Source organism: Lepidochelys olivacea (assembly GCF_965140295.1).
Source record: "Lepidochelys olivacea isolate rLepOli2 genome assembly, chromosome: 7".
In the NCBI taxonomy this organism is placed as follows: domain Eukaryota; kingdom Metazoa; phylum Chordata; order Testudines; family Cheloniidae; genus Lepidochelys; species Lepidochelys olivacea.
Window position 1 is genome coordinate 85,148,806 of NC_140417.1, and position 24,999 is coordinate 85,173,804.

The 24,999-nt window shown below is 42.9% G+C and overlaps 1 protein-coding gene across 2 annotated transcripts in view; it reads right to left on the reverse strand.

Annotated features, from left to right (window-relative positions):
- The window catches only part of PALD1 (phosphatase domain containing paladin 1), a 193,205-nt gene extending 186,137 nt beyond the window's left edge, over positions 1 to 7,068 (reverse strand). For both annotated transcript variants that reach the window (XM_084635426.1, XM_084635428.1), the window contains exon 1: positions 6,826 to 7,068. In XM_084635426.1, the coding sequence (XP_084491552.1) occupies positions 6,826 to 6,839 (14 nt within the window). In that variant the 5' untranslated portion in view covers positions 6,840 to 7,068. The remainder of the gene's footprint in view (positions 1 to 6,825) is intronic.
- Positions 7,069 to 24,999: the final 17,931 nt, after the last annotated feature.

A 24,999-nucleotide genomic window follows, 5' to 3' on the forward strand; every position in this document is an offset into this window, starting at 1 on the left:
CTCCCCTGCAAAACTAGGTGGTGCTTCTGAACTGAGCTTCCATGGGGAAATAAACAAGAAAAAATAGGAAAGAGATAAAAATCTTGAGCTTTCATTAAGTTCTCCACAAAGAATACACACTCACTGATAAGCCAAAACATTTACAATCCTCCTTTGAAAATTAAGTGATAGACAAGAATTAGACATATGGGCCAAATTCAGTGGTGATGTAAACAAAAGTGTACATTACATGTAAGGGCAACAGGGAAAACTACCAACAGGAAGGTGTAAGAATGTAACAGAGGTGGGAAAAAATATCACATTTTAATCTGCTGGTGGGAACCACAGAAGCATAACAACAAGGGCAGAATATGTTAGGAATGTAGTAGAATTTTTGAAGAACTTTCAAAGGAAAAAAGACATAGTATATAATAATATAAACATTAAATAGCTGCTGCATTGTATCCCAAATCTAATTGCTTTTCGGAGGGGAGGGGGAGGAAATTTCTATACAGTTTGTAAAACTCTTTGTGATCATATCTCTCTCTCACACACTCCTGTATTTATATTGTCTTATCAAGAATAACATAACATTAACAATAAGATAAAAAATGTAAACGTAAAAAAATTAGCAAAATCAAAATAAACCTAATGTGCCCCTCATTCATTTGTTACTTATGTCCTGGTAGCACCTAGAAGCCCCAGTCGCAGACCAAGGACCCTATTGTGCTAGATGCTGTACAAAGAGAACAAAAAGTCCCACCCCCAAAGAGTTTACAATCCAGGAAGAAACACTGGACATTTTAGCCTTTTAGCTTCAAGATCACTTTTCATCATTTCTTCTTTAAGAATCACGAGAAAGTGTTGAGTTGTCACTCCACCAGCTCCCCTCCCTCCAATTTACACCCATTTTTCGATTGTCTGAGCTAACCAAACTAGATCATTGGTTTATTACACTACAGAAAACATCAATCCCTGGAGAAACTTTAGCAGTAGAAATGGTTGAGAAAGAAACGGGGGAAATTGCAATATTTCCCTTTTTCCTTCAAATTTAGACAAAAATTACAAACTCGTTAACTGGTTAAAAATGGGCAGGAAGTAGAGAAAGAAAGGAATTTGCAAGAATGTCACCAACACTTTTCCTGTTTATTCTTTCCCAAAATTTTTGCTAACATTTCAGAATTTTTTCAACCATCCCCTTTTAGCGGAGGAGGGAGCGTGTTTTTGTCTTGCCTTTTTTCTCTCTGTTTTTTTTAAATTGGGTCTGTTGCCAGACTGTTTCTAAGCAACAGAGCTTTCCTCTCATAGATTTTGTGCCATGATACTATTTATGAAGCTCAAGTGCTGAAAAAAGAGAAGAGCTTAACAAACTTTATATATGAAAAGAAATCTTCATATTCAAATACTTGAAAATGGAAGAGAGGATATGTGAAGTTAAAGTTCTATAAAAAGGTTTTGTCAGCAAACCAAATGTGTGTTTTATCTGCTATTTAAAAACAGCTATTTGGAATTTGATATTTCCCCCATCCTCTGAACCCCAGAGGTTTTATTATTATTATTCAATCCTCTAGGCAATGATTTTAAAACCAATCCATAAAAATCCATTATTGACAAGGCCTGGGCAGGGAGCCCTATCTATAACAAAAGCAACTGCAAATTATAGAGGGTGCAATCAAATCCAAAACTATTAAGAATGGGGAGACTTAAATATTAAACTTGCCTGGACTTAATCCATTTGAGCATGCTGATGTGCACACCACATTATTTTCTATATAATATAACTTCTAGTCTTTTTTACTGGAATGCGTGTCACTACCTTTTTTTTTTTTTTTTTAATTTAAATAACAGTAGCACCGAAAGGCCAGCTTTGCTGATGCTCCTACTGCAGAAAACCGAATTGCAGAGTCTAATGGAGCATGCATGTGAGCGCTACGCCGGTGCACAGAGCACTGCATGGGCCTCAACAGAACAGTGAAACAGAGTGCCACCAAATGCACAGAGCAACAGAAAACAGAGAAATGTACACTTTTTCTCCAGGCCTGCTCTGTCCTCATTATCTGTGGGGTTACCCATAACAAGAATTGGTAGGAACAATATTTTCAGATGGAAATGTGATTTTCATATTGAAAATGTTCCTTTAAGGGACTTGAATGCTATACAAGATAACGTATAGATAATGCATAGAATTCTGCCAAGGGCATTGCCAAAACAACAAACTTCAGTGAAATTCATCCATGTGTATGATGTTATCTGAGGCAGCTATATAATGACTGGCCATCACCCATCCATGTTATTTCCATGGTTTATTATGAATACTGCAGTAGCCCCAGAAACTCTTTATCCTCAATACCATCCCTCAACAAGAAAGGAGAAAGTGAACAAGAAGACCAAATTTAGAGGAACAGAATGCAGACAACATAGCTTATTGTACATCTTTTTAGCAGACTCATGCAGCAGCAAAAAGAAAAGGAGGACTTGTGGCACCTTAGAGACTAACAAATTTCTTTGAGCATGAGCTTTCGTGAGCTACAGCTCACTTCATCGGATGCATGCTGTAGCGCATGAAAGCTTATGCTCAAATAAATTGGTTAGTCTCTAAGGTGCCACAGGTACTCCTTTTCTTTTTGCAGATACATACTAACATGGCTGCTACTCTGAAATGCAGCAGCAAGCAACTCCAAGGAAACTGAGCAATAGTCAGTAAATCAAGGATCATAATTCCCTGCAGCCAGCATGAGATGCACAATGAGTTGCTCTACGATGCTACAGGTGTGTGGATTTGAGTATTTCCGAAGCATGACTGACTGTAAGTTACCTGTAGACAACCCCAGTGCACTGCATGGCCATGCAGCAGATTTGGGTTCAATTCCCAATCTTCTACTCCCAAGGCCAGCAGGAACTGGGACAAACAACATTCCAAGCTTCTAGCAGCCGACGGAGCCATTCAACGATTCCTCTGGCTATTTGAACAACTGAATTAATACATTCCACAAGGCGTCTACACCAGAGTGGCAGGGGATGCAATATGAAAACTCAAGGGTGAGGTGTAAATAGGGTTGTCAGGGGCCTATCAAAAATGGAAAGGACTGTATCTCTTTCAAAATAATACATTTGGTCTCATTCCAAAAGGCTTCTCCTTCTCAGGGCAACATGCACCTGTTTCCTTAAACTGCTATTCATCATTTGACACAGGGATGTCTACACTTACAGCTGCGCCGCTACAGCATGTGTGGCGAAGACGCTTTATGCCGACAGGAGAAGCTGTCACGTTGACATAGCGCTGTGCAAACTAGCACTTATGCTGGCACAATTTATATCACTCAGAGCGGTGGAATAGTCACACCCCTGAGCGACATAAGTTTTGCTGACATAAGTGGTAGTGTAGACATGGCCTTAGCATAAAGCTGTCGTTTTCACAACAGGAAGAATGTGTAATTGCATCACATTCATTCAGGAACTTTCCAAAATATTCACCATTCCATGACAATGAGCAGTTCCAGATTCATATGGCTGATGTAAATTCATTTGACTCCTGCTGTGATGTGAACATTGATTTTTTTCCACCAGGAGCAATAAAGATTGTTTTGTAGTTGGGGGTTTGCTTATTTGTGGTGGAATTTCTTTTAGGAAAAGGAGAGAAGCAAGATGTTCAAGGCTGAAGTTGCCATTCTCCTATTTAGCCCTCTGCAAAAGGGACAAGTATCTCTGTATGAAATTATGGCAGCTGATCCCATCAATTCTATTAGCCAGAATGAATAATGAAAACAGACCAGGCACAGCATTATGTCTACAGAGAAATCTAAGGCTTCCAGATTGTGGATTACATAGATTCCACAACCTCAAAACAACTCAGAAACCAACCACTTCATTAATAATGTTAAAGTTGTTATTGAAGCAGAGTGTATGGATACTTCCAGACTTGCTTCAGTTACAAATTTGAGAAACACTGTCAAGTGTGTTCTATAAACCTTTTTGTTACACCACTTAAAACTTGTAGTTCATAAATTTAAAACATAATGCTTTAACTTGCAATTTTATTTTAAAATATTCTATTCAGGCCTTTGCCCGCAATAGTAGTTGTTTTTACACTATAATCTCTATGAATGTTGTTTGCCCTGTAGTGACCCCTGTTGGAAAGTTAAAGTAAGGCCATCCCCCATAAAGCACACTTCAGATATCTACATAGGTATTTCTGCTCAGGAAATGTATTGTACAATAATTCGATAAGTACGCCAGTGGAAATGTTTTCAGGATGGAGGGGAACTTCATTAACAAAATCAGCAGTTTTTAGACTGTGTCCTCTTAAATCAATATCATCAGAGTTTAGGGTTTGTTTTAAAACTGTGTAAGGAGTATGTATAATTTTAACCACTAAATACAACTCTGTTCAAACACGTGCAGAATACAGAATCAAAGATTATGTCTGGTACTCTGCCTTTCTGGATGGTGGCACAAGTGCTTCTACTGGAGAAGGTAGGGGGGGATACACACTGATTTAAATGGAAGTTAAGAGCCCAATACCTTTGTGGATCTAGGCCTAAGAGGAGTTTGGGGTCTAGGAGGGTGCTCTGGGCTGGGACCGAGGGGTTCACAATGCAGGAGGGGGATCAGGGTTGGGGGAGGGGTGCAAAAAGAGGTGTAGGTTCCAGCTGGGGGTGCAGGCTCTGGGGTGGGACTGGGGATGTTTGGGGTACAGTAGAGCATTCCAGTCTGGGATCAAGGAGTTTGGAGAGCAGGAGGGGGATCAGGGCTGCAGCAGGGAGGTGGGGAGAGTGGAGAGGCTCAGGGGTGCAGGCTTTGAGCAGCGCTTACCTCAAGCAGCTCCCGGAAGCAGTGGCATGTCCCTTCTCCGGCTCCTACATATAGGTGCAGCCAGGTGGCTCTGCACGCTGCCCCATCCGCAGACACCACTCCTGCAGCTCCCATTGAAGCACATAGGAACTGGAACGGGGGCCATGCCGCAGTTTCCAGGAGCCGCGTGGTGCGGCCCCTGACCCAGCGCCCTGTCTGGAGCGCCGGAGCAGCTCCTGACCCAGCGCCCTGGCTAGAGCACCGGAGCAGGGCCGAGCCATGTGGTGCGGCCCCCGACACAGCACCGTGGATGGAGCGCCAGAGCAGGGCAAGCCCCAGACCCCATTCCTCAGCACGAGCTCGCGGGCTGGCTTAAAACGGCTCGCAGGCAGGATCCAGCCCGTGGGCCATAGTTTGCCCACCCCTGTCATAAACACTCTGCCACACATCACTGACATCCCTTATATCATTGATAATTGAGTGGCCAACAACTGAAGGGGCACAAAAATTGAACTACCCTGCTGGTCAAAGGTATATCCGGTAGAGCGATGCGGACAAAGAATACACAATGGGGACTGGTATAGGGGTAACTCTTTCAAGAGGATCCTGAATGCAAAATGTTGTGCCCCTGCTTGTATCTCCAAATACAACACAAATGCCAAACCCACTAATCACATTCATTTCCCTCTGCTGCAGAAGTTTCAAAATAGGTCTGGGTGGTTTGATTTTATCAGGTTTCAGAGTAGCAGCCGTGTTAGTCTGTATCCGCAAAAAGAACAGGAGTACTTGTGGCACCTTAGAGACTAACAAAATTTATTGGAGCATAAGCTTTCGTGGGCTACAGACCACTTAATCGGATGCGTAGAATGGAACATAGAGTGCCAGCAATGACCCTCTGCCACGTACATTGGCCAAACCAGACAGTCTCTACGCAAAAGAATAAATGGACACAAATCTGACATCAGGAATCATAACATTCAAAAACCGGTAGGAGAACACTTCAACCTCTCTGGCCACTCAGTAAAAGATTTAAGGGTGGCAATTTTGCAACAGAAAAGCTTCAAAAACAGACTCCAAGGAGAAATTACTGAGCTTGAAATAATATGCAAACTAGATACCATTAACTTGGGTTTGAATAGAGACTGAGAGTGGCTGGGTCATTACACATATTGAATCTACTTCCCCATGTTAAGTATCCTCACACCTTCTTGTTAACTGTCTAAATGGACCATCTTGATTATCACTACAAAAGTTTTTTTCTCCTGCTGATAATAGCTCATCTTAACTAATTAGCCTCTCACAGTTTGTATGGTAACTTCCAATTTATCTGTGAGTGTATGTGTGTGTATATATATATATATATAAATTGTTCCATTCTGTGCATCTGATGAAGTGGGCTGTAGCCCACAAAAGCTTATGCTCTAATAAATTTGTTCGTCTCTAAGATGCCAGAGGTACTCCTGTTCTTTTTGATTTTATCAGCCATTCCAAAGAGAGGCTTGGAATATTTTTCCCAATATATTTAGCGAAACGGGTATTATTACATGTGAAAGGAGCAAGACTGACACTTATATAACTTGGGGAAGAAGATGATCACCCAGCTAGGGCGCTACCGAGTTACCGTTTTGATGGGGCAAGACAGAGGACAATCAACCCAGTGTCTGACCAGAGGGACGTGGTGTTGCAGGAGGGGGAAGAGAGCATACCAGAGACTGCCCGAGCGGAGCAGCACACACAGGAACCTTCCTCAAACCTGGTTTTTTGCTGGAGGAAAGTTTGCAGCGTGGAATGTCCTGCCCGCGAGCCAGCTCCCCCTTCCCACCCAGCCTCCCGCAAATGCCCCATGCGGCGGCGAGAGAAACCCCCAAGCGGCCGCAGAGCCGGGGAAGAAAGAGGCACTGGCCCCGGTGCAGCAGCTAGAGCAGCCACGCTCCTCTCCGGGGCTCTGGGAAGCTTGTGCATCTAACCCGAGGCAGCTGCGGCTCCCCTCCGGCCCTCGGTGCGCTGTGAAGCGGCAGCAGGAAGGGGCTTCCCGGAAACGCGTGGGGTACTCACCGGGCCGCCAGCATCCCCCGCACTCACCGGGCCGGGGGCAGAGCGCACCGGCCGCGCACGCTGCAGCAGCCTCTGGCTCCGGCTCATCAACTTTCTGTCTTTCCAGGCACACACCCGGCGCGCGGGGAGCCGGCGGTGCTCTCACCGCCTCGGAGAGACCCCGCCGCCTGCCTCCCTGGGGGAGCCGAGCTCTGCAAGGCGGCTGCCCCACCGCAGGGAGACAACCCCTGGCGCCGGCCGCCTCCTGAGCATGCGCCGTCTCCCCGCCACAGCTGCAACAGCTGTGCTCCAGCAGCGGGGCAGAGAGCGCTGCCCAGCCCCTCCTTCTGAGCCTCCCCTCACCTTCTTCATCTCCCCCCCACACCCCCTTTCCTTCCTCCTTCCTTCCTTCCTTGCAGCGGAAATAAGTGAACCGACCCGATCCGCTGTTATTTGACCCAACATTGAAGTGCTTTTAAAAGAAAGAGAAACAACACCACCAGAAAGCACCACAAAGTTCTTTTCTATGGAAACGTTTCCATGTGTGATGGCATGATTCCCTTGTTAGTATTCTCCCTGATAATCATGTATGGGATTAGTTATTATATTGTTATTATTCTGACAAACAACCCCCTGCAATATTTTGCACTCAAATGTGGTCGCGCGGGGCTACTGTTTGAGAGCCAGAAAGTGCACATCATCCCCTTTGTAAAAAGAAAAGGAGTACTTGTGGCACCTTAGAGACTAACCAATTTATTAGAGCATAAGCTTTCCTGAGCTACAGCTCACTTCCTCAGATGCATATCGTGGAAACTGCAGCAGGCTTTATATATACACAGAGAATATGAAACAATACCTCCTCCCACCCCACTGTCCTGCTGGTAATAGCTTATCTAAAGTGATCATCAGGTGGGCCATTTCCAGCACAAATCCAGGTTTTCTCACCCTCCATCCCCCCACACAAATTCACTCTCCTGCTGGTGATAGCCCATCCAAAGTGACAACTCTTTACACAATGTGCATGACAATCAAGTTGGGCTATTTCCTGCACAAATCCAGGTTTTCTCACATCCCCCCCCCACCCCCATACACACACAAACTCACTCTCCTGCTGGTAATAGCTCATCCAAACTGACCACTCTTCAAGTTTAAATCCAAGTTAAACCAGAACATGGGGGGGGGAACAAGAGGAAACAGGCTACCTTGCATAATGACTTAGCCACTCCCAGTCTCTATTTAAGCCTAAATTAATAGTATCCAATTTGCAAATGAATTCCAATTCAGCAGTTTCTCGCTGGAGTCTGGATTTGAAGTTTTTTTGTTTTAAGATAGCGACCTTCATGTCTGTGATTGCGTGACCAGAGAGATTGAAGTGTTCTCCGACTGCTTTATGAATGTTATAATTCTTGACATCTGATTTGTGTCCATTTATTCTTTTACGTAGAGACTGTCCAGTTTGACCAATGTATATGGCAGAGGGGCATTGCTGGCACATGATGGCATATATCACATTGGTGGATGTGCAGGTGAACGAGCCTCTGATAGTGTGGCTGATGTTATTAGGCCCTGTGATGGTGTCCCCTGAATAGATATGTGGGCACAATTGGCAACGGGCTTTGTTGCAAGGATAAGTTCCTGGGTTAGTGGTTCTGTTGTGTGGTATGTGGTTGTTAACTTATCCTTGCAACAAAGCCCGTTGCCAATTGTGCCCACATATCTATTCAGGGGACACCATCACAGGGCCTAATAACATCAGCCACACTATCAGAGGCTCGGTCACCTGCACATCCACCAATGTGATATATGCCATCATGTGCCAGCAATGCCCCTCTGCCATATACATTGGTCAAACTGGACAGTCTCTACGTAAAAGAATAAATGGACACAAATCAGATGTCAAGAATTATAACATTCATAAAGCAGTCGGAGAACACTTCAATCTCTCTGGTCACGCAATCACAGACATGAAGGTCGCTATCTTAAAACAAAAAAACTTCAAATCCAGACTCCAGCGAGAAACTGCTGATGTTTTTTCCTACCCCCCCCCCCCCGATGTTCTGGTTTAACTTGGATTTAAACTTGAAGAGTGGTCAGTTTGGATGAGCTATTACCAGCAGGAGAGTGAGTTTGTGTGTGTATGGGGGTGGGGGGGATGTGAGAAAACCTGGATTTCTGCAGGAAATAGCCTAACTTGATTGTCATGCACATTGTGTAAAGAGTTGTCACTTTGGATGGGCTATCACCAGCAGGAGAGTGAATTTGTGTGGGGGGGTGGAGGGTGAGAAAACCTGGATTTGTGCTGGAAATGGCCCACCTGATGATCACTTTAGATAAGCTATTACCAGCAGGACAGTGGGGTGGGAGGAGGTATTGTTTCATATTCTCTGTGTATATATAAAGCCTGCTGCAGTTTCCACGATATGCATCTGAGGAAGTGAGCTGTAGCTCAGGAAAGCTTATGCTCTAATAAATTGGTTAGTCTCTAAGGTGCCACAAGTACTCCTTTTCTTTTTGCGAATATAGACTAACACGGCTGTTACTCTGAAACTCATCCCCTTTGTGTCGTCTAAGATGAGACAAGTGCAAAAGCAATTAAGCAGTGAACAATTGTTAGTTTATTATTTTGGTTTAGGGAGTCTAAGGTCAGGTGTTAGTCATAACAGTTTAAGATTTATGTTTCTAATATAGGGTGTTTAGCCTGAAAGTGTCCCCTGAAGTTAAGTAAAGGCCACAGAATATAAATGAATTTAACTGGTGTCCTTTGGAATCATATCTATTGCCCCCCACCTTCTTTGGGCCACTGTGCCCCTGGGGAAGGAAAAGGAGGACAGCCCTTCATTTCTCCTGAGTGCAGGTAACACCGTTCTGCCTGGTCCTTACAGAAGCCAAGTGAAAGAGGAAAGCTGCTCCTACCCCCCACCCCCAAGCCTCCATTGTGCACTCATAGAAGGGCCAAGCAAGAATATGGCATATAGCTTACTTTTTAAAAGTGTTATCATTTTGTTATACTTATTATTTACATATGTAATTCCAGAGGTGTGCTTGCTGCTTTACGGACATACATAAAGAAAAAAGAAAAGGAGTACTTGTGGCACCTTAGAGACTAACACAGCTGCTACTCTGAAACCACATATAAAGAAAACATCCCTCTTCTCAAAAGAGTGTACAATCTACATGTTTCAGAGTAACAGCCGTGTTAGTCTGTATTCGCAAAAAGAAAAGGAGTACTTGTGGCACCTTAGAGACTAACCAATTTATTTGAGCATGAGCTGTAGCTCACGAAAGCTCATGCTCAAATAAATTGGTTAGTCTCTAAGGTGCCACAAGTCCTCCTTTTCTTTTTCTACAATCTACATGTAATCAAGCAAAGGTGCAGAGGTGGGATAAAGGCAAAGTGGCCCTATGTTTGGCACATATCTTGTGAACTGCATTCTCTGTGGTTTTGCTTTCCTTAGCGGAAAGGCGTTATGTACAACAAGGAGGAATGGGGTGAAAATAAGCAAAGATCAATTTAGGCTCAAGTTCTTAACTACAATATGAATAAGATGGTGAAATAGTCCCCCAAAAAGTAATGGCAGGAAGTCTCATCACTTGAGGTCCCTAACACTATACTGGACAAAGTACTGAAGATATGCTAACAGTCCTGCACTGATAGGGATAAACCTTAGACACTAAGGACAGTATTCTTGTCAGCAAGTTAAGGAAGTATGGGCTGGATGAATGCACTACAAGGTGGGTAGAAAGCTGGCTAGATTGTCGGGCTCAACGGGTAGTGATCAATGGCTCCATATCTAGTTGGCAGCCGGTATCAAGTGGAGTACCCCAAGGGTCGGTCCTGGGGCCAGTTTTGTTCAATATCTTCATAAATGATCTGGAGGATGGTGTGGATTGCACTCTCAGCAAATTTGCGGATGATACTAAACTGGGAGGAGTGGTACATTCGCTGGAGGGGAGGGATAGGATACAGAAAGACCTAGACAAATTGGAGGATTGGGCCAAAAGAAATCTGATGAGGTTCAATAAGGATAAGTGCAGGGTCCTGCACTTGGGACGGAAGAACCCAATGCACAGCTACAGACTAGGGACCGAATGGCTAGGCAGCAGTTCTGCGGAAAAGGACCTAGTGGTGACAGTGGACGAGAAGCTGGATATGAGTCAGCAGTGTGCCGTTGTTGCCAAGAAGGCCAATGGCATTTTGGGATGTATAAGTAGGGGCATAGCGAGCAGATCGAGGGACGTGATCGTTCCCCTCTATTCGACATTGGTGAGGCCTCATCTGGAGTACTGTGTCCAGTTTTGGGCCCCACACTTCAAGAAGGATGTGAATAAATTGGAGAGAGTCCAGCGAAGGGCAACAAAAATGATTAGGGGACTGGAACACATGAGTTATGAGGAGAGGCTGAGGGAGCTGGGATTGTTTAGCCTGCAGAAGAGAAGAATGAGGGGGGATTTGATAGCTGCTTTCAACTACCTGAAAGGGGGTTCCAAAGAGGATGGCTCTAGACTGTTCTCAATGGTAGCAGATGACAGAACGAGGAGTAATGGTCTCAAGTTGCAGTGGGGGAGGTTTAGATTGGATATTAGGAAAAACTTTTTCACTAAGAGGGTGGTGAAACACTGGAATGCGTTACCTAGGGAGGTGGTAGAATCTCCTTCCTTAGAGGTTTTTAAGGTCAGGCTTGACAAAGCCCTGGCTGGGATGATTTAACTGGGAATTGGTCCTGCTTTGAGCAGGGGGTTTGACTAGATGACCTTCTGGGGTCCCTTCCAACCCTGATATTCTATGATTCTATGATTCTAAGTAAATCTTTCCTATTTGATTAGTTCATATGGGATCCTACAGGAGGTACAGATTTCTGACAAATACGGATACCAAAATGATGACCATTGCTCATCCAGTCATGGTGACAGCAAGTATTTAAAAAAAAATTTGGTTTAAAAAGAACATTGGCTAATCTCTGGCTGCTTTCCATTTCTCCAGTGAACCAGACAGCCACAAACCTGGTTTAACTGGCCAATTAAAATGGGCTTATAACAGATTTCCATCATTGAGGTAACACAAAGTAGTTTTCTAGGCTTGAAAGCAGTAGCCCTTTTAAAATAATTCTATTAAGAAAATATCAACTTTTATTTTTATATAAACCTAAAGATCTATATCTTGATAAAAAGTCATATTTCCTAATCTATTAATAAGCCCCTTCATTTTAGTTTAAACCAATTTTTACAAAAAAAATCCCAGGTTTTACAAAAAGTATTTGTTTTTTTTCCAATTTTCACCCTAATTTTATATAATTCAAATATATAAAAAATAACTTGTTTTATTAGGAAAATACAATACATTGCATGAGATATGTGTATTACAATAATATGTTAGTCTGTGCGTATATGCAAAACTACCTGATGAAGTAAGGCTATGTATTAGTCTAGAAGATACACACAATAAACAAACAGGCATGCACACAAGCTCCGAAGTGTGTGCGCATCTGAACGTACTGATGAATCTCACGCTCACCATGTACACATTTCAAGCTGTTAGTAGGTAATGGTTTGAAGATCTGACACATTAAAATGGGAGGAAAATGAAAATCGGTATCAGAATACATTTCAGAACACAAGGAAGTATTCAAATGTTTAAAAAAAAACAAGAGAAAAGGATTAAATTTAGTGTATACACTGCAAAAGGTGTGGCCCAATTATTAAATGTAAATATTTATAGGCTAATATTTTTAAGTCTACAACAGTAAACTGTTTATTGAAATGAAAAGTTTTAATTGGGATTAGAGCTATATTGTTTTCTTAAACTCAGAGGTAGCACTGTTTTGAGTTCTATTTTAGTTTTGCAGCAAACTGCATTGAATTCCATTAACCAAAGTAGTAATCTACTGAATATTTCAGCCCCATCCTTCCATGCACCAAAACAAACCCCAATATTTACCCAGAAAAAATATTAATAGTTTTTTCCACCTATTTTCACCTGTTTTTGTTGTTGTAGTAATAAACACCAAGAAATTCCCAAGAAAAATTAAATAAAAAACCCCCCGAAAACAAAGGGCCCTATGTATGAAGGACTGTGTGTCAGGGAACAAAAAACTTTAAAATTAAACCCAAATAGAGCCAAATCTATAGGTTTATCATGTATTTCTCTACATATGTTCATACTGTTCATTGACATTAAATGTATCTAGGAATGTAGTCAGTGAAAATCCATATAATACTGTCCATGGCACAAAAGCACCAAGAGTGTTTTTATTAAAATTATTTATGGAAAAGGACGATTATTATTTTGTCCTTTCTTAGATATACACAGAGTTTAATTTTAATGAATACCAGTACTTTTTTGTTCTCCATATGTATTCTGCCTGAGAGATCTTTCACAGTCTTTGAAAAATATTGCAATATACTTCTATTCTGCACCATCCAAAGTGTGAATTTGTATTAAGGCTTGCTCTGTTTCTTATTGCAAAGGCAAATGACAAAATATGAATAGTGAGCCTTCATTTTCTACTTATTCATTTCTGCAAGATGCCTTTAATACTTTTTCCTTCATATGATGTTAGAAGCCCCAGAAGTGCAAAAATTCCATTCAAATGGACCTCCGCCTCCATGCAGAGTCTTAAATGAAGTCATTGGTGCAAAGGTCCACCTGTCTAGAGCTGCCTGAAGACTGGGACCAAAATCTGTAAGCAGCTGTTCCTTTCTAAAGCATGCTATTGACTATGTACTTTACATCATTATCTATTTTACTTATTTTACTGACATTTGAGTATTGTACAGCAAAGCGGAGTATATACATTAATAGCAAGAAGTGCAACAGAATTACCCAAATATTGAAATAATACCTTAATAACCAGAGAGTGTGAGGAAAACACTTAATGCTCTCTCATGGAGTAAAGAGAGAATCATTACTAAAAAGAAAATTGCTTATAGCAACATTTACTCTGTGTTTCCTCAGCAGCTGCTGCTGTGCTGCCGTGGGAGTACCCCATCAATAGCAGAATGGCTCCTGCGAGAGTTATGCTGCTAGTGGAAGGAGGCCCAGTACAGTCTGCATGCACACAGCTGTCTCTTCTCTCTCTAAACTAGGCGTGGGGTGTGGGGAGGAGGGAATCTTTCCATTTCCCTATGGAACCATAGGCTCCATGGTGTTTTTTTTATTTTTTTTAAGTTATAAAAAGTGACTTATTTTACATTATATATCTTAATACAAATGAAGTAGTATGTAAAAGTGAAACAGCTACATGACATGAATTCTACAAATACAGCATATTATGCCCCATTAAGATCACATATTGGACGAAATCTGAGAAAACAGTTTGCCTCAGCATATATTTCTGTCACAGAACAAGTTAATTTATCTCAATGCTAGCTGACAACATAGTGAATTTGCAATCTCACTGGTATAATCTTATCAGGCTTCCCCAGTTTCAGTATTTGCAATAGCAGGAAAGCCCAACAGACAATATAAATTCTACTAAGATGTTAGGAGGCACCATCCTCTGCCCACTCCACAACTGCCCAAACTGCTCCCTCTTGAGAGGCTGCTTCATAACAGGAAATTCCTTCAGAGTTTTCCTGGCCCTATGGCCCCTTCCTGTAGTTTTCTTCATGAGAGGGGGTGGTGATCTGGCCTCTAATTTCTCTTAGTTGCTGCCTGCTAGCAGGAAAATTCTGGACACCATAGCATAAGCCTAGAGAAATCCATCAAAAAAGGTGAAACGCCAAAATGTATTTCTTGAATGGCATTTCCCCTCCCACCCCATATTTATCTATAACCAAAAGTAAATTTAATTCTTACATGTACATGACATATTTCATCCTAAAAGATTCCAAAGCATTGTATACCGAGATCCCTCTGCCAAGACTAAAATGAAGCTACCTCTCTGAGCAATGCTGTACAAAACAACACTTTTAGGAAGGGATTTGAGCTTCTCTGATTGAACCTCCAGGTAGGCAGAATGTGACTGCCCAAATTGAAATTTAACTTGTACATCAGTTAGCACATCATCTCTTGCAAAAACAACACAGAAGATTGCATTACTTTAGTTTTAGATCTCATCCAAAATATGCAAGCTCAAATATCATGCAGGGCACTGCTTCAGTACTGATTCTAGGAGAGAACACTACCTAATAAACTGCTAATACTTCCTGCTGCAGGTGAGTTTTCCTGGGAGGGCTCCTATTGATCTACTTCAACCCTATTAATTTAGCTTATGCTAGCTAATTAAATGACAACCCAGATGCCACAGCAGCAAAATGCATTGTTCTATGCAGAGGGGAATTTATAAAATCTGGGGAGGCTGGTCAGCCTGCCATGTTCTTTCTGGTTAATGTCCATGTGACTGAGCATCAGACTCAGTACTGACACATGTACAGACTCCAGCGAGGCTGGTCCCCTACTGTGTCCCTTTGGTTATGCCCATGTGACCAAAGCATGGCATTGCACATGTATGTTCATGTCGTAAATCCAATAGTATGGAATAATTATGAGCAGTTGCACAGCTGAGATGCTAGGATTGCATCTATGTTGCAGCTTTTGTGAGAGAATGGCTGAGACATTTGTAAAGTATCACAATTAATCCATCGTACTGGTTTTACCACATGAACATCCATGTGCAATGCCATGCCTTGGTCACATGGGCATAACCAAAGGGACACAGTAGGGGGACCAGCCTCGCTGGAGTCTGTGCATGTGTCAATACTGAGTCTGATGCTCTACCGCGGTGCACTCTGCCTAGCCACGTACAGCGGTGCAAAAGGAGCACCATGTGGAAAATGCTACTACTCGTGGTAGCCCCACTTGCACGGCGGTCGCTGAGGATGAGCACAGGTGCTAGGCAGCGGAGAATCAGGCCGGGTCTGTTCAGACTGTTCCGTTTTGGACACCGCAACGGTAGCTAGCGGTGCCCTTCAGAGGAGAAACTTGCAGGACCCCCCCCCCCCAGCCACAAGGCAGGACGCAGCGGGTAGGTGCAAGGGTTGGGGGAGGGCGGCTGGGGAAGGAGTGGGGGGAGGGCGAGGGCTCTGTGCGTGTCAGGGGGGCTGTGCTCTGAGGAGGGGCCTGGGCAGCCCAGCGGAGGGGCTCGGACATTACCCAGGGCGAGCTGAGCTCTCCTCTCCGCCCCGGCAGTGCCTGTCTCCTGGTGTGAGCCCAGGCCTGCTGGGCCCGGGGGCGGCAGCCGCCCCCAGTGACCTGTGCGCGGAGCCCCTGGGAGCCTGGGCGGCGGGGGGAGGCGACAGGGAGCGGGGGACGGGCCAGGCAGGTGCCAGCCCGGCGCTGGGGCCGCCTGCTCTGGGCGCCTCGGCTGCTGCTCCTGGCGGGGCTGGCCGGAGAGCGCCGCCCCTCAGCCCCCGCGGCAGCCCGGCGAGCGCCCAGCCCCGGGAGGCGCCTCGGGGCCCTCCTCAGAGCCCCTCCGCGCCCGCTCCGCCAGCCTACACGGTGAGCCTGCGCCGGGCTCCCGGCCCGGGCGGACGTGGGCCGCAGCCTGCGGCCGCACAGTAAATGGGCGGCTTCCTCCTCCGGGCACCAGCAACGCCACCTGCGGCGCTGGGCTGTTGAGCCTGCCCACGTTGACTGCGGGCCAGGAGGCGGCGTGCCGGGCACCGTTCTGCACTGTGTGTGCCTAGCAAGGGCGCCGTCGCTGCTGGAGGCCAGTGTCCGCCCCAGGGCCGTGCGCTGCTCCCTGGTCACACAGCTAGGGCCTCTCCCTCCCCGCCTTGCATTGGAGCAATTAGTGGATCGGAATGAAAAGAGAAAGAGAGGGAGATTATCTCTGTCATATTTCGGCCACACACATGTTCATTTCAAGTAAGATTCGCCTTGATATAAAATTGAATGTGGAAGTGTACCTGTAGTATTGTAAACATACAGATCTCACATCCTTTCCTAACTACGTTTAGGATGTGTTTGTATATATTGTGCCAGTTCATATTACCGTTGTTAGCAGCAGGCTTTGGGGTGACAGCTACTGATGATTGAGATAATATCTTTTATTGGAAGAGAAGCTTTCCAGCTGCACAGAGCTCTTCTTCAGGTCTGGGAAATGTACTCAGAGTGTACCTGCTAAATGAAAGATCGACACACTGAGCACGTTTCCCTGACATAAAAAAGAGCTTTGTGTAGCTGGAAAACTTGTCTCACTGACCAACAGAGTTTTGGTCTAATAAAAGGTATTACCTCACCCACCTTGTCTCTCTAATGTCCTGGGACCCACAGGGCTACAACAACTGTATATAGCTACTGATGAGAATTTCCATGGACCATGAAGCCTTTCACTGAATGCTTTTCAAATCAGGGTATGTCTGAGCAGTTATTTGGGGGACAGATGCATAGATGAATCAGTCCTGTGTTCTGCTATCTCCAGAGTGTGGTGCACTTAGGGCCTGATTTAAAGATAATTAAAATAAATGGAGGCACCCAGGATCAGGCCCTTGCTTTCCAATGCTCTTTTCTTCCCTTTTCTCCACTGCCATGCTTGCTTCTGACAGGTTTCAGAGTAACAGCCATGTTAGTCTGTATCCCCAAAAAGAACAGGAGTACCTGTGGCACTCATGCTCAAATAAATTGGTTAGTCTCTAAGGTGCCACAAGTACTCCTTTTCTTTTTGCGAATACAGACTAACACAACTGTTACTCTGAAGCCTTTAGAGACTAACAAATTTATTTGAGCATAAGCTTTTGTGGGCTACAGCCCACTTCATCAAATGCATAGAATGGAACATATAGTAAGAAGATATATATATATATATATATATATATATATATACACATAGAACATAAAAAGGTGGAGTAAGAAGCTAATTAATTAAGATGAGCTATTATCAGCAGGAGAAAAAAACTTTTGTAGTGATAATCAAGATGGCCCATGTAGACAGTTAACAAGAAGGTGTGAGGATACTTAACATGGGGAAATAGATTCAATATGTGTAATGACCCAGCCACTCCAGTCTCTATTCAAACCCAAGTTAATGATATCTAGTTTGCATATTAATTCAAGCTCAGTAGTTTCTCCTTAGAGTCTGTTTTTGAAGCTTTTCTGTTGCAAAATTGCCACCCTTAAATCTTTTGAAGTGGCCAGAGAGGTTGAAGTGTTCTCCTACCAGTTTTTGAATGTTATGATTCCTGATGTCAGATTTGTGTCCATTTATTCTTTTGCGTGGAGACTGTCCGGTTTGGCCAATGTACATGGCAGAGGGGCATTGCTCGCACTCTATGTTCCATTCTATGCATCCAATGAAGTGGTCTGTAGCCCACGAAAGCTTATGCTCTAATAAATGTGTTAGTCTCTAAGGTGCCACAAGTACTCCTGTTCTTTATGCTTGCTTCTGTGATGTCTGATGGTCCTCATAGATTGTCAAATCTCCCTGCCAGGCAGCTCAAAACCTCCCAATCCACATCCCTGGGGCTGGCTGAATAAACTCTGCAAGGGGGAAAGTGTCTGGGAAAGAGCCTGACTGTCATGCCCTTATCCCTTCAGCTGTGGTGCCCTTTGTGGTTGTTTCCCTCTGAGGCAGAGAATGTGGATCCATGCCCCTGCCAGACATCTGTCACAGATTTGCAGTCCACATCCTGCCTCTCTCCTTTCAACCGTGGAGTGATTAGATTATCTCCAGACCATCATCCTCAATGGCCATCATGAACATGAATAGGTCCCATCCCAATCTTCTCCTGCTTCTTTTAGCCTTTGTTTTGAAGAGAAACAATCTATCAGTTCTCTTAAAACAGTGGTTCTCAACCAGTGGTCAGGGGGCCATGTGGGGCCGTGTACAGGTCTGCCAACAACGGCCAGCATTAGACTTGCTAGAGCCCAGGGCAGAAAGCTAAAGCCCCGCCACACAGAACTGCAGTCTGGGGCACCGAACCCCACCACCCAGGGCTGGAGCCAAAGCCTGAGCAACTCTAGCTTTGAGGAGCCCCCTTTGGTGTAGGGCCCCAGGCAATTGCCCTGATTGCTACCCTCTATATATACTCCTTGTTAGATACAGAAAAACCATTGTCGTGATACAGCTGGGCCGTGGAGTTTTTATAGCATGTTGGGGGAGGGGGGGGCTTAGAAAGAAAAAGGTTGAGAACCCCTGCCTTAAAAAACTGCTTGCTGCTTTAACCCATTGTAGTTCTGTAAGCAATCACCATTGATAACGTCAGGATACAATCCCTCAATCTTAACCTGTTTTGCTTGCTCCTGAACAGATGCTGGAACTAGGGGTTCTGGGGCTGCTGTTGCACCCCCTGGCTTGAAGTGGTTTCCATCATATACAAGGTTTACAGTTAGTTTCAATGGTTCTCAGCATGCTGCTATACAAATTGTTCCAGCACCACTGTACCTTTGTGCAATATGTGTGACCTGTCTACATTAATTTATTATGTTTAGCCACGGAGCATTCATATCCCCCTCTGGAAACTTAAGTGTGTGTATGGAAATATGGGGCAGTTTACAGCCTGCCGGAACAAGACTTGCAGAATAATTCCACTGCTTTTCTGTCCTTTCCACGCTGGAGAGATATCCTGGAGGTTGAAAGTCATTAATGGATTTTCCTAGGCAATCCTCCAATAATTTTCAGCTGGCTAATTTTCAATAGAAAATCCTAGGGAGCAGAGCTACCTTACGTGTTTCCAATTTCAAACCTTTGACAGCATTTTGAAATTTGGAGGGAGGAAAAGCAGAGGACATATGAGCTGTCAGATGTTTTTTGAATTTTGACAAAAGTTTGAATTTTGAAATTTCAAAATTGTGTGGAAAAAAATGGATCTTTTTACAAAAGTTACTGGGAAATTTTTTCCCCTAGTTTTGCCCAGCTCTACGAGGGAGAGCTGAACATTCTCTAGTGCTATCCTTTACCAGCAGACAAAATTCAATATAATAGAACAGTGGCAGTGCTATGTGAGTTGTACCTGTTACATCATCTTAGATTAACATAGTGTGGTTATAGAGAAGAATGAAATAATTAATCAGTGCAGCATGTAATAAATGCTTTTAATAATAAAAAAGTAGGAAGATGAAGAAACAAACTGATCATACAGTATATTATAAAGCAGATATGTGTTGGAGCACGTGAGAATACATTTATGAAGGATACATATCCACTAAACTGTAGTCATACAGGGCCAAACTCAGTCCTCAGCTACAGCTGTGCAAGATCTCTGAAGCAAATTCTAGGGACAGAATTGGGTCCACAAACTATACAAAATAAACGTAACCCTTTTGCAAACTTTTGTTTGAACAAAAGTCATAAAAAGTTTGAATTAAAGGGTGGGGGGGGAAGGGATGATGATATAGATTCTCCTAATATACATGATCTTGTTTATTGATTTTCCCCTCCCCCCAGGAATCTGATCAATCTTGTTTAAGTCAGACATAGTTCTGAATGGCTGAATTTGAAACAAAAATTATGATAATTTTATCAGTTTTGATGTAATAGGAGAACTGCTTGTATTACTTAAAAACAGGAATAATTAGAAGTTGGTAAAATGTTTACTAAATATAGCATAACTAATACACACTGGAAAATTAAAGGCTCTAAATGTCACTGAGGTTTCTGATGAGATCTTAAATCATGAGAGCAGAATGGATCGTGCTGTCTCTAGGAATCTTAAAATAGCATTGTAGCTTTATTCATTTAAGTGTGTTAAATATGGTAACTTTATAATAGATGGTTTTTATTTTATTAAAGCTTACTCTCCCTCTCCCTTCTCTGCACATTAAAAAAATAATTATTCAGGGAGTGTAACAATACTAAAACATAAGAACAAGATGTAACAAATGCAAATTATAAGATTACTACATTGTAGTATGTTCAGCAAAACAAATCTAGCCATATTATTTATATTGTAGGTATCTCTACAAATGGAATGCTCACTAACCACACAAACCACAGCTTGTATAATTACTGGTATATAGCTGTAGCTCACGAAAGCTTAAGCTCAAATAAATTGGTTAGTCTCTAAGGTGCCACAAGTACTCCTTTTCTTTTTGCGAACACAGACTAACAGGGCTGCTACTCTGAAACAAATATAAATGACTCCCTGTAATGTGTAATATAGATGAAGTATGAAATACAAATGTAGCACAATGTGGGCCTGGTCTATGACTGGGGGCTCCGAGGTTCTGTGATAATATAATATACAAAAAAGTTGAAAATATTAGAAATAATCCATTCCTCTGTCTTAACCGGTGACTGATTGACTGGATAGCAGGATTTAGGTTAGCCCTGTATTTTCTTTCTAAGTTATGTATTTCTAGAGCACCCATACTATGTATATATGTTAAAGGGGCTCCAGGAATGCACAGAGGCATTACACATATATGCATTGGTATTGGTGCTCTAGAAATACATACCTTAGAAAGAAAATGGAAGAAAACTTGCCAGCCATGGAAAGTCAGATGTGGTGATCATAATGGTTCCTTCTGCCCTTAATATTTATGAATCTTATTGCTACATCTTTTGAGAGTTGGTTAAATCACCTTAAAAACTTATCTCTTCTGTTTAATTTACAAATGTCTCTGTGAAGGGTTTTGCTATGCTGTCTAATATATATATATATATATATATATATATATATATATATATATATATATATTGCAATAAAAATCATTTTCATGAAGAGAACTGATCTCAGAGAGAAAACTTTGATCTTTGCAAATTGATAAAACGTATTGTTTTCTCCGTGTTAGAACCTTTTTATTGCAAACTCATCATTACTTCTATTGGAAACCAGAATTACTCCTTATCCCCCACCCTCCCAGCATTCAGTATTGGTAGGGAGCATTTCCAAAACACAGATGTTAAATTGCTGTTCCACTGCTCCTTTCTACTTAATATTTTAACAACACTTAGTAGGGCAGGAGTTCTCAAAGTTTTCGTAGTATGGACAACAGCTTAATAAAGAGAGTGCCTTGTGGACACCTTCCTCTCTCTCTCTCCATAGTCTCCACAGCATTCCTTTGGCAACTACATCAATTGTTTACATGCACAAAAAACACCACCACCAAAGTATCTGATTCATTTTTAGCTTGTTTTAGTGCATTTTAGTAGCTAGAAACAAGAAGGGAGAAACCAGCTGGTTCTTTGTGGACCACCAGCAATTCCCTGCAGACCACTGTTTGAAAATCACTGCAGTTAGGCCTCCTAGGCTGAAAATCAGTCTCTATGCTGCAAAATGAAATTTAAGAGTACTTTAATGCTCTTTTATAGTCCCTTGCTTTTTAAGCTTAACAGAACTGCTCCAACATACTAGTGGATAATAATTGATGAAAGCCTTGGAAAAATGTAACTTTTTCTAGGATGGATATAAATCATAATGCTTTGCATTTCTTCTACAGCACCTCCCATCTCAGGATCTCAAAGCACTGAAAACAATTTAGCTTCAAAACACCTCTAGATAAGGAAACTGAGACACAGAGAGTGATTAATTGAGTTGTCCAAGGTTTAACAGTAACCTATAGAAGAGCTGGGAATAAACCCAGACCTCCTGACTCCCAGTTCTGTCTTCCTCTTGTGCACAGGATCTAAGAATAGGGACTTGCGGGGGGGGCGGCAGGGCAGGATTTCACCCCGATGTCAGTGGGAATTTTGTCATTGATTTCACTAGGGTCAGAATTTTACCCTGGGATGCTGTCCAAATTCTTCGTTTTATCTCCCAAAGTTAAAATCGCAGAGAACACAAAGTTTAGGCAGCCAAATGAAACATTTTTCAGGCTTTTCTGAAGATGTTCTGAAGAGCTATATTTTTTTAAAGCCAAATTTAAAGATGGATTGCAAATAAAATATTAAAATTCCAACTACTTTACCAGTCCTTACTGAAAGCCCCAATTAGCCAGCTAAGAAATACATTATTACCTAAAACCTCACTGTTTTCTTTCCCTTCACGTTCTGTGTTGTCCTTCCCACCTGTATTGTTGGCTCCCACTCCAATGTAATATCCTAGCATTCACTGTGCTGGTGATTTTACAGCCACCATGGTACTTCAAATGTGGCATTTTGCATTTTTCTAAGTTATTATTATTTTAGAACTCCAGGGGATGATGATAAATAATAACGTGCAGAATTCCTTTTTAGGCTGACTAAATGGGTATTCAGCAGCAATTGATGAAATGGACGGAATTTTCATATTTTATTTGCAGTTCACCTTTAACATTCTGAAACATTTTTACGGGCTACATTAATTTATATTTTCGGTGGGGATACATTTTTTAAAAAAAAAAGACAACTGTTCTGTGAGCTTTATAGTAACAACTGGATGGAATGTTCAAGTGTATATGACAGGTTTCAGAGTAGCAGCCGTGTTAGTCTGTATTCGCAAAAAGAAAAGGAGGACTTGTGGCACCTTAGAGACTAACCAATTTATTAGAGCATGAGCTTTCGTGAGCTACAGCTCACTTCATCGGATGCATACCGTGGAAACTGCAGCAGACTTTATATACACACAGAGAATATGAAACAATACCTCCTCCCACCCCACTGTCCTGCTGGTAATAGCTTATCTAAAGGTTTCAGAGTAGCAGCCGTGTTAGTCTGTATTCGCAAAAAGAAAAGGAGGACTTGTGGCACCTTAGAGACTAACCAATTTATTAGAGCATAAGCTTTCGTGAGCTACAGCTCACTTCCTCAGATGCATATCGTGGAAACTGCAGCAGGCTTTATATATACACAGAGAATATGAAACAATACCTATTCCCACCCCACTGTCCTGCTGGTAATAGCTTATCTAAAGTGATTTCCAGCACAAATCCAGGTTTTCTCACCCTCCACCCCCCCACACAAATTCACTCTCCTGCTGGTGATAGCCCATCCAAAGTGACAACTCTTTACACAATGTGCATGACAATCAAGCTGGGCTATTTCCTGCATAAATCCAGGTTCTCACATCCCCCCACCCCCATACACACAGAAACTCACTCTCCTGCTGGTAATAGCTCATCCAAACTGACCACTCTTCAAGTTAAAATCCAAGTTAAACCAGAACATCTGGGGGGGGGGGGGGTAGGAAAAAACAAGAGGAAACAGGCTACCTTGCATAATGACTTAGCCACTCCAAGTCTCTATTTAAGCCTAAATTAATAGTATCCAATTTGCAAATGAATTCCAATTCAGCAGTTTCTCGCTGGAGTCTGGATTTGAAGTTTTTTTGTTTTAAGATAGCGACCTTCATGTCTGTGATCGCGTGACCAGAGAGATTGAAGTGTTCTCCGACTGGTTTATGAATGTTACAATTCTTGACATCTGATTTGTGTCCATTTATTCTTTTACGTAGAGACTGTCCAGTTTGACCAATGTACATGGCAGAGGGGCATTGCTGGCACATGATGGCATATATCACATTGGTGGATGTGCAGGTGAACGAGCCTCTGATAGTGTGGCTGATGTTATTAGGCCCTGTGATGGTGTCCCCTGAATAGATATGTGGGCACAGTTGGCAACGGGCTTTGTTGCAAGGATAAGTTCCTGGGTTAGTGGTTCTGTTGTGTGGTATGTGGTTGTTGGTGAGTATTTGCTTCAGGTTGCGGGGCTGTCTGTAGGCAAGGACTGGCCTGTCTCCCAAGATTTGTGAGAGTGTTGGGTCATCCTTTAGGATAGGTTGTAGATCCTTAATAATGCGTTGGAGGGGTTTTAGTTGGGGGCTGAAGGTGACGGCAAAATAACAGAACGCCACTAGCCGTCACCTTCAGCCCCCAACTAAAACCCCTCCAACGCATTATTAAGGATCTACAACCTATCCTAAAGGATGACCCAACACTCTCACAAATCTTGGGAGACAGGCCAGTCCTTGCCTACAGACAGCCCCGCAACCTGAAGCAAATACTCACCAACAACCACATACCACACAACAGAACCACTAACCCAGGAACTTATCCTTGCAACAAAGCCCGTTGCCAACTGTGCCCACATATCTATTCAGGGGACACCATCACAGGGCCTAATAACATCAGCCACACTATCAGAGGCTCGTTCACCTGCACATCCACCAATGTGATATATGCCATCATGTGCCAGCAATGCCCCTCTGCCATGTACATTGGTCAAACTGGACAGTCTCTACGTAAAAGAATAAATGGACACAAATCAGATGTCAAGAATTGTAACATTCATAAACCAGTCGGAGAACACTTCAATCTCTCTGGTCACGCGATCACAGACATGAAGGTCGCTATCTTAAAACAAAAAAACTTCAAATCCAGACTCCAGCGAGAAACTGCTGAAT